The 15,882-nt window shown below is 42.9% G+C and overlaps 1 protein-coding gene across 1 annotated transcript; it reads left to right on the top strand.

The window, feature by feature from the left end:
• Positions 1-3,901: 3,901 nt before the first annotated feature.
• Positions 3,902-15,874, top strand: si:ch211-217a12.1 (alanine aminotransferase 2-like). Its single transcript, XM_035142270.2, has 11 exons — positions 3,902-4,254; positions 8,132-8,221; positions 8,525-8,633; positions 8,837-8,970; positions 9,368-9,611; positions 10,058-10,137; positions 10,656-10,792; positions 11,475-11,649; positions 13,972-14,127; positions 14,215-14,327; positions 14,827-15,874. The coding sequence occupies exons 1-11, from the start codon at positions 4,108-4,110 to the stop codon at positions 14,915-14,917; spliced, it is 1,476 nt and encodes a 491-aa protein (XP_034998161.1). The 5' UTR covers positions 3,902-4,107; the 3' UTR covers positions 14,918-15,874.
• Positions 15,875-15,882: the final 8 nt, after the last annotated feature.

Genomic DNA, 15,882 nt, shown 5'->3' with positions numbered 1-15,882 from the left:
AAAAAACAGTTGAGTAAGTTACAAATGTATTACACTTGTGAAACTGCCTGAACACGTCTCTCGGGTTTTTATAACCCAAATGCAGGTTTTAAAATATTTTAGTTGTCCTTTAAGATACACTTAAGAATTCCCCCCCCCACACACACACATACCCACAAAAACACATGCTCCAGCGTGCAGAGACAGAGCTCAACACTGCATAGGACATTTTGTATGTGGCCTTTGCAACAGTTGTGCTGGGACTGTGGTTGAAAATGGAATCTGCTTATGTTCAGACATGTTTTTGAGTGTGAGACAATTTACTGACCAACTAAGACAGGTCCTTTCAATCTTCACTGTCTCATATCTTTGTGCTATGACTGGAGGGCGGTTTGTGTGTTTGTCTGTTAACTTTCCCCCAAAAGGTTCAGGAGATCAGAAGTTGCACATAGTCATCTGTGTTTCTTATCATTTCAATTAATTTCTTATGTTGAATGTTTTCTCTGCCATTTTACTTATTTAATTTCCAAACCTCTATTTTGAAATCAAATCTTTTACTTTGAAATTTGAAACTGTCACGTACAACTGGAAATGTAACAGAAGAAGAAGAGCATATTCTATATGCTCTAGATTGTATACGCCATACTGTATAGCTTCTAAATGGCTTTAGATAGCTTATGCAGTATTGTATATTTAGATCATTGAGTTTGGCATATGCATCACTTTATATGCTCTAAATGTCATACGCCACATTGTAATGGCTCTAAGTGACATCAGCTTTACCGTATATGCTCTAAAAAATATTCTGTTTATGGATGATGGAGTCTGACATGTTCTTGGACACGGTTTATCATATGACAGATTCGAGTTGAGAATGAGAGGTGAAGAGCAAAGGTCAAACACCTTTGCTCTTCTCATTACACTGAGGTGAGCAAAATTAAAAAATATTGACGTTACGTATTTACCCGCAGTAGATTTAGTAACTAGGGGCCTGTTTTACTGAAATATTGAATATGTGACGTTGATCTATACTTTAAAACTAGTTACAGGCTAAATTTAACAGGCTGTGTTCTGTGACGTTGCCATAACATGCCCAGCGTGACACATTGAAGTCATCGGGACATCACATGCTCGTAAGTTTGGGATATCGAATGTCTTTGCAACTGTCAAGAGGGAGGGGTTCTCTCTGTTTCTCACTCTGTCCTTCTCACACAGTTAATTGCCCAAAGAAAATGCAAACAAATCAGCGGCTTAGTCTTATTGTATTTCTTACTCAATAACTGGCTTTTCTGGACTAACATCATTCCATTGGTGTGACGTAATCTTACACTGATACGGAATCGTGTTTTGTGTAATACCTGGTTTAAGGGTATAAGGGGAACTTTAAGGACTGATTCAGGTATAAATGTACAATGAAATCAATAGGCCACATTATAGAAGTAAGTTTCTATTATTACATGGTGTAACTAAGTCTGAGAGGGAATTATTAGAAACAATATCTCAGAAAATGTTCTCATTATTTCTTCTCTGTGCAAGGAAGCGTGATGAATTTGGCCTCAGATGCAGAGTAATGCAGGGACAAACTGCTTATCGCTGCCCCACAAACCGTCCTTCATGCTTTTTCTTTTTTTTTGTCCCTCTTGACCACAACATTTAAATGTTGCTCATTTAAAATGTATCAGTAGTAAAAACTCAGCACAGTCATATAAAGTATATGACAGGATACTTCTTGCCAAAATTATAAATGATTACAATTTAAAGTAAAATTTTTGTTTTAATAGTAACAATTTGCTTTTTTCATTGAAAGCATGTGGACATGTCACAGTAAAGACGTTTTTTTCAGACATGACCTCTGGAGGGTGTCCACAGAATTGTTTTTTGATCATTTTTAATATCTGGTAAGTGAAGTTGGATGTGTGAGTTTGTTTTTGTTTGCTCAGATTATTAACCACCAACTGACACTTAGTTCTGCCCGATGATCTGAGCCAGTTTAACACAGACTGTATTGTTTAACTCGGTGACAGCAGGTCCCACCCACGTCTCCAGCCTGTCGAGCAGTAACTTCTGGTCGAATTATAAACCACTGATAAGAACGATTCTTGGCTTGTGAGGCTGTGGAATCATACATTACACTTTAGTATTTTTAGCTATCTATTTATATGACACGACATTTACTCGACATTTTTATCCAAGGTGACTTACAACCAGGTGATAATATTAAAGTGTCAGTACAATAACAGACTAAGCACTAAGTTCTAAGTCTGGTCAATAAGACACAGTGCAGGAAAGTGGGCACAGTAAGTTTAAGTTAGGCACCGTAGACTTGATCTCAGAAGAGATAAGAGCTTCTCAGAGATAGAGATGCTGTGATAGCATTTGGACGCTTGTTGCACAATTGCAATTTGGCTAATTTTTTATGTAAAAGAGGTATTGGAGGAAGGCAGTGGCTGAGACAGAACATTAACCCATATGATAAAGTTCAATAAGATGGGTGCATAACAAGTTGCTATAGGCAAACATTAGTGACTTGAATTTGATTTAGGCTCTTTTATGCCGACCAATGACCAAATGTGCAGCCGAGATTTCCACAGGGACCATGGGGTCATCTTGGAGGAAGGAGAGTTGTAGTTGTATGTTCTCTGCATAGCAGTGTTACGAGAGGCCATTGGATAGACTCAAAGAAGAAGTGTTCCATAAAGAAGGAGCTCCAGAATTGAGTCTTAGGGGACCCCTGTGGGGAGGGGATGGGATAAGAACATTTGTCATTGTCATGACAAAATGAAAGAATGCCCAGTGAGATTGGATTCAAACCAAGAAAGCACTTTGCCCTAGATGCCCATATCAGAATGCACAGATTAGTGATTCATGCAATCAAAAGCTACTGAAAAGTTCAGCAAGATAAGAACTGAGGCCTGAGCTGCAGCCCTGCAGCTTCCTGCAGGGCTTCAGTCACAGAGAAGAGAGCTGTATCCGTGTAGTGGCCGCTCTTAAAGCTCAACTGATTTGGATCAAGGATGGAGTTCTGTGAAGGAATTCTGAGACCTGTTTGAAAACGTCCCATTTAAATTAGAAGAGACACCTGGATTCCCCAATGAATTCAAATGGTAGCTCAACTCAAATGTTGTTTTTATTAATGGTTATATGCTTTCTTTGTTGCAATTAAAGCATTGATAAAGTCAATGACCAAATATTACATATGTATCTGCTCCATTATGTCCATGGACACAATTTTTATATTATTCTTATTCTACGATGTATATTGTATTGTTTATTATTCTATTATTGCTGCATTCATCTTGTTATTACTAACATCTGTCTTTATTGTTTCGTCTGTATTACTTACTTTTTTTTGCTAGAGATATTCCTGAATTTGTTTGAGGGACTGTACGTCAAGTCCGAGGCAGTTGCTCCAGACGTTTCAATTTTGACATCATGTCTTGAGCGGCCTCCAGCATGCTCTACCCTGTATGTGTAGTTCCGTATTTGTTCTGTATGTCAATTTTCTATACTTACTCTTCTTTACATGTGCCGGGGACATTATACCTGAATTATCTGTATATATGTTTTCTTTTTAAAAACAATAATAAACCAAAACACCAAAGCACAACCTCTCATCTGACTGCTCCGAACATTGTCCTGTTGTTGTGAACATGTCTGACCCAAACAATCTCCTGCTGCGTTCTTCATATGTGAAAGACAAACTCTGAACTACAGCCATGTTCATCAGCTATTTGCAGCGCGTTGAGCTCTCTCCTCCACCGTAGTTATCCCCCAAAATTGCCTTTGAAGCTTCAAAGCCAAACGGTTTCTTGACCTTGCATTAAAGTTGTATGTTTTCCTACAGCACCTGAAGGCGTCTCTTGGCACGCTGCTGGGGCCAGAGGCGAAGTTGAAGTAGAAGGACAAAAAAGATCCAACCAACCAGGAGCAGGAGCGAGCGAGGCGTGGCGTGGAGTGGGAATATGAACAGAGGGAGTCCACTGACAGAGCTGAGGAGCTGCGGGAGGGAAAGTAAACAGACGAGCGGAGCTGATTCCTGCTTCAACCACCGGCAACAGCTCAAAAGTCACCCACAACCACCGCTGTCATTTCTCTGGCTGCGATTCAGATCCACTTCGGGAGACGGAGATGTCCCAGCAGGCAGCGAACGGGGGGTCGCCCCGGGGCAGGGTGCTCACTCTGGAGAACATGAACCCCAACGTGAAGCGGGTGGAGTACGCGGTCCGGGGCCCCATCGTCCAGAGAGCGGTGCAAATAGAGAAGGAGCTGAAAGAGGTAAACACAGGAGTTTAATAATGCACTTGGGAAAAATATGAAAAATTGTGTAACCTCCAGTTTTTTATTCTGCCAATGGTTGTATTGTAAAAACACAACTGCAGCTGTGACAATAAGTGTGTGTGTGTGTGTGTGTGTGTGTGTGCGTGTGCGTGCGTGCGTGCGCGTGTGTGGGTGCGTGCGTGCGTGCAATTACTTTACATAAGTACCACCTTTCAGTACTTGTACCTCGCTGAAGTAGTAACCAACTGCAGCTCCACAACAGGATGAAATAATAGACTTTGAACTCCACTAGAGTATATTTAAAGTATTTGCAGTGTATTTAGAGTACGTAATGTACAGTACAGTCTTATAGAGTAGATGATAGGGTAATACTTATTCCAAAGCATGACTTGATTTAAATAAAAAACTAACAATAGGCCTTTTATCATTGCAGGCATTTAAACCTGTCAAAGTGAAAAAAGCAGAGATGTGATTGATAACATTTAAATTGGCTGAATTCCATTTATCTGCTGTGGTTTCAGGGTCCTGGTATTGGGCACCTGTCTTAAAGCTGGAAATAGTTTCAAAAAGGAAAGAGATGAAGGAAGTATTAAGAGCAGTTGTTGTTTTTTTGCTGACTGTCTGAGGGAGTAAAAGGACAAACGTAGACAGAGGGTCAGCTTTTAAAAGTCCTCGCATACCAGAGTCCGTCGTGTTCCTCAGCCTCGGCACTCCCGTGCATAACAGCTCATGTTACATTCTGCTGTGGTCATATTGATCTGCTGTTCGCTCCCGAGGAAGGACACGCAGCTTGAAGTGGAAGCCCCTTTTTAAAAAGCTGTGATGCAACTCTCTGCAGTTATGTTCTCTTTACAGGACACGTAACAGAGCCGGAGGAGGGGGGGGCCTCTCTGAGCACTGAGGTGGTTGTGAGAATGGAGGATCTGTACGTTGGGGATGGTTATTACATAAGAGGGATGGTTATTACATAAGAGGAGAGGATGCATTCTCTGCCCTGTTTTGTCTCTGTCACTTTGCCCACCTCCCTCCTCCCGCAGACACTTCCTTGGGGCCCCTCTCTCTCTCTCTCTCTCTCTTCAGGGAGGTTAAAAGCGCCAGAGTTCTTGGTAGTTCACAAGTTTTTCCCCCGCTCAAGAAAGGAAATGCCAAAAACCAACTTTTATGATTGACTGGAATCTTTGCTGCGATTCCATAAACGTTTATTATTCAGGAATTTTAAAGGTTTATATGAGATAGGTCAAATCCAAAGTCCAGAAAAGTAAGAGTGAAACATTAGATGGAAAAATATTTGTTTCGGCAAACCTGCTTCATGCATGATATGCTGATAGTGTGTGAGTTACTTTTAATAGTGATTTTTCCTGAGAAAACCCAAACACTGCTTGTGCTGAAAAGAAAAAAGAAAGTTTCCTCTTTAATTTTTACTTTCACTTGTTAAACATCAGCTGATGCAAATGTGTAAAAATAAAGGAAACTCAAGGAGTTTTTCTTCAGGGTCAGGAGGGTTCATACAGCCGCAGCTCAGTCCTCTCATCTGGAGGTTGCTTCCTGTCACATCTGCGACTAGAACACTTTGGTTGATGGCTCAGCAGATTTTATGCAATTGTGTGTGTGTGTGTGTGTGTCGGTGCAGTGATGACACTTATAAATCCTCACCCAGACATTTGACAGTGAGCTAATTCAGTCCTGGATCTCATTTAGTCTGCATGTGTCTGTGACAATGAAAGAGGCGACAATAGAGCCAGAGATCATAAAAAGAATCCGACTAAATTCTCTCTCCTCCCAGTTTCATCTCAGTTGGCATTGCTATGTCAGTGCTATTGATTTAAATCACATGAGCGGAGCAGCAGTGGCTCCATTTCCATCTGCGTCAGTCAGTGATTGAATAAGCACACTTCCAATGATCGTATCCTGCCTGAACGCTCTCAGAGGGATGATAGTTTTAAAGTTGCGTCACAAGACTGAGTGAAATGTGAATTCCTCACGGTTGTCAGTGCTAGGCTCCATTCATCCCGCTGACCCTCTGGGTAGCTTTGCGCGGTTCACTGGTCCAGCCTGCGTGATCAGTGCCTGGTGGTGCTGACCCAGCGGGAGAACTCAGTGCTGAACTGGGGGGGAAGCGACCGGCTTCTCTCTCTCTCTCTCTCTCTCTCCCCCCCCCCACAGAACAGCAGCGTCTTTGTTGCTGGGGAGCAGGCAGGGACAGGGACTAAAAAGGAAACGTGCTGCATCCAGTTACTGAGATTTCAAACACACTCACGTTTTACTTATCACTCTACCCAGAGGGCCTTGCAGGTCTCACTCCCGCTGTCATGCAAGGACACAGAAATGAAAATATTGACTGAGACAAAAGGAAAGTTCAGCCTGTGCCCCCAGAGGCCCGTTTCCTGGTAACTTTATGTGTCGTAAAACATGCTGAATCATGACAAAGATCATGTAAACATGTTTTTAAAGAAGTGAGCATAACTGTCCTGTGTTCTGAGTACTTAGGTTATGTAAAGGTTATTGAAAAACAGGTTATTTACATACAGGCAAATTGTGCTTTATTTATTTTTTGCCGTGCCAATCTCTGCCGGGGAGAAATGAAAGACTTGTGATAACTGCTTGGCTATTAACATGTCATGTATTATCATGATTTAATCAACTTAAAGTCATGATTGGAAATGTTACACAAGTTTGGATGACTGCAGTTGGGTTTTAGTGAGAGCAGTTCTGTCTGTAGCTTTAAAGTGATGACAGGACATTCCTGCGCTTAAACTCAAACAGCCACGTGGAACTTCAGCAGGTGGAATGTTTGATGAGAGAGAAGAGAAAAAAAGAGATCTGGCTTCATTTTCAAACACATGGGTGAGGCCCTGGCACTGATCTGCTGATTTGCATGTTGTTTGATTTTATTCATGGGATTTGTGCAGCTTTCACCAGACTGGGAAAGGGATTATAAAACTTATATACCTGCAAAGGAAAGGTCAGAGTTGGACATGTGTGGCTGAATCAGGCACAACACTTCTTCAGCTGACTCGTGATAAGGGCAGGGGGGTGTCAATTTTGTTGTTGACTGGACGGTAGGGACATGTCGCTTCCTGCGTTAAGGTTTTGCTCAAGTGTTCCTTCCGATCTAATCTATTTACAGGGTTTCAGCAGGGTCTTAAAAAGTCTTTTAAAAAGTTTTAAAATGTAATCAGCTGAATTTTAGGCCCTTAAAAAGTCTTAAATATGTTAAGATGTTACGTACGTAGGCGGAACAGTCCAACAGGCACCAAACCAGAGCCTGCAGCATCCAATTTGGGACATGCTGATTCAATAGAGAGGATGAGTGAGTGGATTGAAGCAGCAAAATGGTTCAGATGAGGAATAAAATGAAACAATCCAAGCTCATCATGCAATTTTTTACTAGGCCAGTGATTCTTGAGCATTACAACTCCAAACAGTCAGGGGTTTGTGTTTCTGTGAGCAGCAGCAGCAGCAGCAGCAGCAGCAGTGTCGTCCAGCTCCTGCTGCACGGGGCCAAAATCGACTCCAGCCAGTGTCTGTGTGAAACAAAAGGCCGCTAATGAGAGAAGATGCTTGTGTGGGTGTTTCAGGGGCCCCGGGGGGGGACGTGTTTGTTGGTAGCAATATAAAAGGGTGGGAGATGTGACTCAATTCATTTGCTCACCACAGACGGAGGGCGTGGGACAATATGTGTTCCTCGTGGTGATGACCTCTGAGAACACGAGAACCGATATCACTAAATCGGGCTTTAATCCACTGTGGTGTCATTAAGTTGACTCATGTCTCACGTCTCAAACTGTTCTACGAGTTTACACAACACATTCTCTTTCACCATACCCAAGTTCCAGCTTTTTCCACAGTCTCTATGTTTGCACCTCTTTTTCAGGGAGTCAAGAAACCGTTCACAGAAGTCATCAAGGCAAACATAGGCGACTCCCACGCCATGGGTCAGAAACCAATCACATTCCTCCGACAGGTTAGTGCCCCTCAGCAAAGTTTTGCCTCAGGTCAAGGTGCTTATGTATAATACGTATGGAGCACTCATTATACGTGTATGTTGTAAAACTGGATTTGCAACTTGTGCGTATGTGTGTATGTGTGTATAGCTGGGCTTGGCTTGGCTCCAGCTCCCCCACAACCCCCACAGGATAAGCAGTTTAGATATTGGATGGATATATTTATATATACATGTACGTGTGTGTGTGTGTATATCATATAAAACTGATTTAAGGATTAGATATGTAGTGATGGAATTTTTTCTTTTTGGTCTCCACCTCAGGTCTTGGCGTTGTGTTCTTACCCCGAACTCCTGGAAGACGACAAGTTTCCGTCAGACACCAAGAACAGAGCGCGGCGTATTCTCGAGGCCTGCGGCGGCCACAGTATAGGTCAGACAACTCCCCCTCATTCCACCAACCACATTGGCCGACCCTCTCCTTTCAGCAACGCACGTCACCAGCGTCTCCCTCCATTTGTTAATTCATTAATCATTCATTCAGATACTCCGAGCCTGTGCACTGTTTAAACAGAACATGGACTGATCAATGTCGGGTGTTCTGTTTGAATCAGAGTTCACTGTCCTGTGTTCTAGGGGCCTACAGCATCAGCCAGGGGATTGAGTGCATCCGTCAGGATGTGGCACGCTTCATAGAGAAGAGAGACGGTGGAATCCCCTCCAACCCTGACAACATCTACCTCTCCACCGGGGCCAGTGATGCCATCGTGGTACGAGTTACACTCCTCATCAATGTGTTGCGTTAATCCAGCATAGATGACATACTTTTGGTACAAGGCCAACGGGTCTGGTCTTAATTCTGTTAATTTTGTACTCAGCCGTACTGTGCACACGCGTGACGTCATTCCACCCGCAGACCTTTGTCACTGTCAGACCAGCATTCTCTGGTTTTATGCAATCTAATCAGGCTACTACTGAATGACCTACAGACCTAAGATACACCCAGCTACTGCACTGCCAGATATCTGCTGTGTGGTGTTTGTGTATCCTGTAGGTGTGTTGGTTTCACTCTGCACACGCCTGATTGGTTACGCACATGAACATCCTGCCAATCTATATTCTTCAAAAATAAAGGTTTCTGCTCTCTTTCTTTTCCTCTGATTCTAGACCATACTGAAGTTGCTGGTGTGTGGTGAGGGTCGCGACCGTACGGGGGTGATGATCTCCATCCCTCAGTACCCTCTGTACTCGGCCGCCCTCGCCGACCTGGCTGCCGTGCAGATCAATTACTACCTGGATGAGGAAAAGTGTTGGGGTTTGGACGTTGCAGAACTCAGGAGGTCACTGACCGAAGCCAGAAAGCACTGCAACCCCCGGGTCCTGTGCATCATCAACCCTGGAAACCCCACCGGTATGTGTGGCGCCCACCACGTGCAATGAAACAGTGGCTGGAGTTTTTAAATTAGATATAGAAAACTGGGCCTTTTCTAATGCCTCATGTCAAATGGCAGCAAGTGTCATTTCCAGTTTCAGACACATCCAGCTTGTGAATGAGGTGTGGTCAGACTCATTGTTGGCTAATTGCTATGTGTCACAGCAGTAAAGATCGATCAACAAAAACCTGATCTTACGTCAGTGCTGCGCTACATCACTTTCATTATGAGGGCACATTATGAAGATAGAAATCTGCATGTACACTGTACTTGTTATACACAGGAACATGCAGCAGGTATGATGAGATAAATTCTTGAAGATCAAATGACGTGATCGTGTTTTTGTGATTTGGTTTTTTGTCGCTGTGTCTGTGCACATCTCTTCTCATCCTCCTCACACTTGTGTCGTTGTGCGGTTTGACAGGTCAGGTCCAGAGCAGGCAGTGCATCGAAGACGTGATCCGATTCGCCAAAGAGGAGCATCTCTTCCTCATGGCTGATGAAGTAATTCACACAAGTCATTTCCTCTTTTTTTTTTTCCCACTCTCTGTGTCTCCTTGTCTTTAAATAACGAGTTAACAATAAATCACATGTGGTTCTCAAGAGCGTGCTGCGTTCAGGCTCCACCTGATGATCCTGAACACCAGTGTTTCGTTTGTTTATGTATATGAAGGACAAGAAATGCAAACAATCGCATACACAATTGATTTAGTTACTTATTTATGCATTTCTATATTTATTTATTCATGTATTTTGGTGTTCATATATTTATTCGGTATAAATAATTGTAGAAATACAGAAAATATCCTTTTCATCATAAATTGTTGTCTTTCATTTATTTGTACTATTTATACATTTTGTCCTTCATACATATACAGATTTTGAATACAATACATCATTTGTTATGTGCATTTGAATTGTTTTTATTTTTTTTCATCAACATTTGTAGATATTCTGCACGTATATTCTTATGAATTATTTTTGGATCGTATGGCCTTCTACATTTGTTTTTCTAATTTCAGGTCTACCAGGATAATGTGTATGCAGAGGGCTGTAAATTCCACTCCTTTAAGAAGGTGCTGTTTGAGTTGGGACCAGAATACTCGAACACAGTGGAGATGGCCTCTTTCCACTCTACCTCCAAATGCTACATGGGAGAGTAAGTAACGAGAGGCGCGCCACACACACGCACGCACACACACACACACACACACACACACACACACACACTTGGCGACTGTGGCTCAGGGGAAGTGCAGGTCGTCTCCTGATCGGATGGTCAATGGTTTTTATCTCTGGCTCCTCCAGTCTGTATACAAAAGTGTCTTCTGGCAAAACACTGAACTCCTAGTTGCCCATGATAGTGTGTGAATGGATGTATGAATGATAATCTGTTTGCAGACAGATAAATGATGAATAAGCTGCGGAAATAAAAAAACGTTTTGTTTACAACACATCGACACCCGCGTCGGACTTCAAGAGCTCTCGAATCTCTTCGTCTTTCTAAGTCGACATCTTTGTGGGCATCTTCTCCCTTCATGGCCCCTCTTTTTCATCCTGAGATATTGGTATTATTTTTGGTTTTTCCATTTTTGTGTTTTGTTATAAATGTCACCAACGCGCCTGCTCACTCGCTGTGAAGTTCCAGAAAATGTCTGACTCTGACGTTTGCGTTCTCACATTCAGCCCCCTCTGTAAAACTTCAGGAAAATGTCCAGAGTTCGGTGCAGGTCTGACAGCAGGTTTCGATGGATGACTGGGTGAATGTGACTCACTAGTTGCAGACTCCATGAGAGTAAACTTAGTGTCTGACTCTCTTCCTGTCCACTGGTGTTTGTCAGGTGTGGATTCCGTGGAGGTTACATGGAGTTGATCAACATGGACCCTGCGGTGAAGGCCCAACTCATCAAACTGGTGTCGGTGCGTCTGTGTCCCCCCATCCCCGGACAGGCTCTGCTAGACCTGGTGGTCAACCCCCCGCAGCCCGACGAGCCGTCCTACACCCTATTTATGAAGGTGTGGAAATAAACTTGAATTAAAGGGATAGTTTACCAAAAAATTAAAATTCACTCATTATTTACTGACCAATATGCCGATGGAGGGTTGGGGGAAGTGTTTGACTCCACAAAACACTTTTGGACTTTCAGGGGTAAACAGCGTTGCAGCCAAATCCAATACAATGGAAGTAAATGGCTAAACGGCGTCATTTACACCTTGTTTTTAGCCTAAATGTCCAATGTTGTCCTCCTCCTGGTTACTGCCGCAGTAACTCGCTGATCTCATCTCACGAGAACTCGCGATAGCTTCAGCGGTCAGTAGATAATGAGTGAGTTCTCATTTTTGGGTGAACTATCCCTTTAAACACACACCCTGGAAACACCCTGAGTGCATGCAAACACAGGCTCTTCTTACACTATGTAAATATTTGTAAATGCCAGGATGTAACAAAGCCTGTATTGAATGTGTTAAAGTCCTCATGTGGCTCTGAGTCAGTTGTGAATAATCAGCTGGTATGACCTGTGCTTCATTGTCTCTGATTCGTTGGATTAAAAGACGATTCGTCACATCTTACATGTAAAAACTTTGAGCTCTGTCAAGAGGAACAGACGCATTATACATTATACATTATTGTGTCCATTAGGCCCATGGTCAGACAAGAGCATTGTGCAGTTTAAAGGAATCCATTAGGTCCGCAGTCATTTGTGTGTTTACTGATGCTATAAGTGTGTAGTTGCAAGATTTATTGCTCTATGTGTATATGTAGTACACAACTGCATTCTTCTGCATGAGAAAATCCTTAATGGATGTTAATCATGTTATAAATTTTATTTTCTATATCTAAAGATCAAAATGACCTCACGTAATATAATGGTGTGACATGAGGCATTGGTTCATACTCTATACTTCGCCCCCTATAGAAATCAACACATACAGGACCTTCTCTCATGACTGACCTGCCAGAGGATTTGACTACAGCCTGTAGGAACCAGAGCCTCGCAAAAATATTTATCAGCACGTCAGTCAAACGTTCAAACTGTCGTGTTCTTTTATCCCGAGATATGAGAAGAGCCGGTCTCGGTTTGGTTCAACAAGTATTTATTCAGAAGCAATGAAAAGGTACAGCATAGCTATGTGCACATAGCTATGGGCACTCAATACACAGCCTCGGCTTTCTAGTAGCACGGGGTAGTCAAGAGTCGCCCCGGACGACAGGTGCAATATTTATAATAATAGGTAGAACTTCATTGGTCAATAACGAGGGGGAGTCACGTGGCCAGTGCACAGGCTGGTCCCAGCCTCTAGGCACTGGAATCCGCCAATGATGAGGAGCTGCTCCCCGTCTCGTCCCTCCTTGGATAGTAGCTGGGGAAATCTTCACATTCTGACAGTGTTTGGTTTGGTGTTTTAAAACAAGCCTTGAATCGGCTGACAGCTTGTGAGTTTTCAGTATGGCATGCGCATTTTCTAGACAAAGCAACGCCTTTCTGATCTGTCCTTCAGACCCTAGTGGCAGCTGCTTGAATTCTTTCTAAGGGTATGTCACAGTTTTTTAAGAAAACAGTGCATTCATGTATGTGTGATGTTTGAATAAAGCTAATGGAGTTTAGGCTGTAATATAATAAGTTAGGTATGAGAACAAGTTAAAGTACAGTGTATTGTATGCCACAGATGTACAGTCTTCTCAAACAGGCATTATCAGACAGGTGCAAGACTGAACTGCGATGTGACACACACACACACAAACAAACAATCAACTTCTAGATTAAAACCAGCCAGCAACGGCTACTATCAGTCACTATCTGAAGGCCGCACATTTTCCCACATATTCAGCCCAAACTGCCCCCCCCCTGTCCAACATACTGCACTTGTTTAGAGTTCAGTTTCATTGCCATCTTCACAGACACATACTCAAAGAAAAACATAGATTTTAGTCTTAACAAAACCCAGTGCAGCAATAACAGTAAACCTCGCCCAGAGTCATCTTACACTGGTATTTGCTGCTCCCGTCCACCTTCAGAGGGTGTGACGTTACACTGCAACAAAGACATGCAGAGCCCACTGCACAGCTCAGTGTTGTACTGTCCTCTCCTGGGTATCAATTTTAAAGACTTGTTTCACATCCAAACCATAAATAACAAGGTCCTAACATTTTATAGACTCCTCTAAATGCAGTGAAAGAAAACCAGTGTGTTTTAAGAAGCTGCTGTTCTCCCACAGTTTGGTTCAGGTGGTCACAATACAACAATACGATCCCATGGGGGTATTTTCTCACCGTCGTAGGCTCGTGTTGATGTCACCGTTCACCTCTGACGGTTTGACCTTTTATTTCTCCTGCAGGAGCGGACGGCGGTGCTGGCAGCGTTGGCAGAGAAGGCCAGGCTAACAGAACAGATCTTCAACACAGTACCTGGCATCACGTGTAATCCGGTCCAGGGGGCCATGTACACCTTCCCCCGCCTCAATCTATCTCAGAAGGCCATCGACAAGGCCAAGGTCAGCCCCGCATACACACTGTGTCAGCCTGATTTATTCCTCTGTGTAGACAATTCTAAATATATGTGTGTGTGTGTGTGTCTGTAGGAAGAAGGCCAGGTCCCTGACATGTTCTACTGTATGAAGCTGCTGGAGGAGGAGGGGATCTGTCTGGTGCCCGGTAGCGGATTTGGGCAGAGAGACGGAACCTTTCACTTCAGGTGAGTAAAGACACTTGGGCAGTTCAAACCCATAGACTGTATATAAAGATGGACGACGCGACTGCTCCCCAAAAGTGAAGCCAAAATCATCGTGATCGCCCCCTGGTGGCTAGTTGCAGCCCAAAAGTCAGAGTACACGTCAAATAGTTTTTTCTGAAAGTTGTTTTTTGTAATTTTTGGTTGTTCTTACCACACTTATGTATATCCAGGTGCTCATTTTCTAATAAATTGGTATTAATTAGTCATTTAATGCTATAAAAGTGAGGTAAAACGCCATGATTGACAGCTGATTGGTGGAGCACGTGTATCGGCGGTGCTTCGAAACTGCTCCTAATGTGACATGGCGGCACTTCATCTCTCGACAGTGGAAGTGGAGACGTGTCGTCCATCTTTATAAACACTATGTTTAAACCTGATAAGAATGTTTTGTTGTATCCTCATAAAAATCGAATTGCACCTTTAACCCGAGCCCCTCTTTTTATTACGTCCTCCTCTGCAGGATGACCATACTGCCGCCCACCGACAAGTTGAAATTTGTGCTGGAGAAGATCCGCGACTTCCACCTGCGGTTCACGCAGGAGTTCTCCTAACGATCCTCCAACCCGGTGCTGCATCTCCAGAACAAACTCACATCAGTCCCAGTATTTTCAAGTGCCTTTGAGCCCATTTCACATCAGTGAAGAACCTTGAACATTTCTTCCAGAGAGCTAGTGAAAATATGTGCTCTTATGTACATAAGGCATATAAAGATGATAAGTGCACAATGAACTTACCCGGCCAGTTTTGTAAAGTTCACAAGTTGTTTTTAGATGGATAATATATTTCAGACTTCACCTGTGACAAGTGCATCTTTCTCCTGCCAAGACTTCGTTTGTGTAAAGGCTCATTTATTCTCAACGTTAAAGACAGACGGAGCCCTCCGTCCATACTCTGCATTAATTTTGTCTGAATTTGTGCACGTCCTCTGGAGGCTCCCGGATACGGAATAGTATCACTGGAAATCACGGAGGGCAGTGTAGCTCGTAGTTCAAGTGAGACGACCCCAGGACACCAGGCAGAAATTTCAACTAAGAATTTATCAGCCGCATGTGGGAGTATATTTAACTGACTACAGCAGTTAAAAACGATGCTTTTGCCTCGTTCTCATAAGGTACATTAATCACTATCTCCTCCGCCGTCTCCATGTTTGTTTGTCAGAAACCCAACTGTGTGCTGCCCTCTAGTGGATATATTGCTTAACAATTGTGCCAACATGAAGGACACATGGAACTACAGTCAGTGATGATGACATCGTTTGAAAAGATGCGTCTGTTTTCGTGCGTAGAGGCAGAATAAATGAGCCTTTAGGTGATTAGTTGATTGACCTTGCTGTCTGGGAATGAGAGTGAGTGAGAATGACTGAGTCCTGCCAGTGAAATCCTTAACCGTCTCAGAATGGAGCCGTTTCTTTTACTAATTGTTCTAAAATGAGATTAAAACACTTGAATTTCTAAAAAGACACATTTTCATGCTGGCTCTTACATTTGAAATATATTTGACAAAGCTTTTCTGTCTT

The sequence above is a fragment of the Hippoglossus stenolepis genome, chromosome 19 (genome assembly GCF_022539355.2).
Source record: "Hippoglossus stenolepis isolate QCI-W04-F060 chromosome 19, HSTE1.2, whole genome shotgun sequence".
In the NCBI taxonomy this organism is placed as follows: Eukaryota; Metazoa; Chordata; class Actinopteri; order Pleuronectiformes; family Pleuronectidae; genus Hippoglossus; species Hippoglossus stenolepis.
The sequence above is the reverse complement of the archived record's forward strand: the minus strand, read 5'-3'. Positions and strand labels throughout refer to the sequence as shown.

What these genes read in the sequence shown, in the direction of transcription:
- si:ch211-217a12.1 (XM_035142270.2), top strand. Translation starts at nt 4,108, where the DNA reads ATGTCCCAGCAGGCAGCGAACGGGGGGTCGCCCCGGGGCAGGGTGCTC. An exon ending in GGGCCAGTGATGCCATCGTG is followed by an intron (nt 8,971 to 9,367) that starts GTACGAGTTACA and finishes CTCTGATTCTAG; the next exon opens with ACCATACTGAAGTTGCTGGT. An exon ending in CCTACACCCTATTTATGAAG is followed by an intron (nt 11,650 to 13,971) that starts GTGTGGAAATAA and finishes TTTCTCCTGCAG; the next exon opens with GAGCGGACGGCGGTGCTGGC.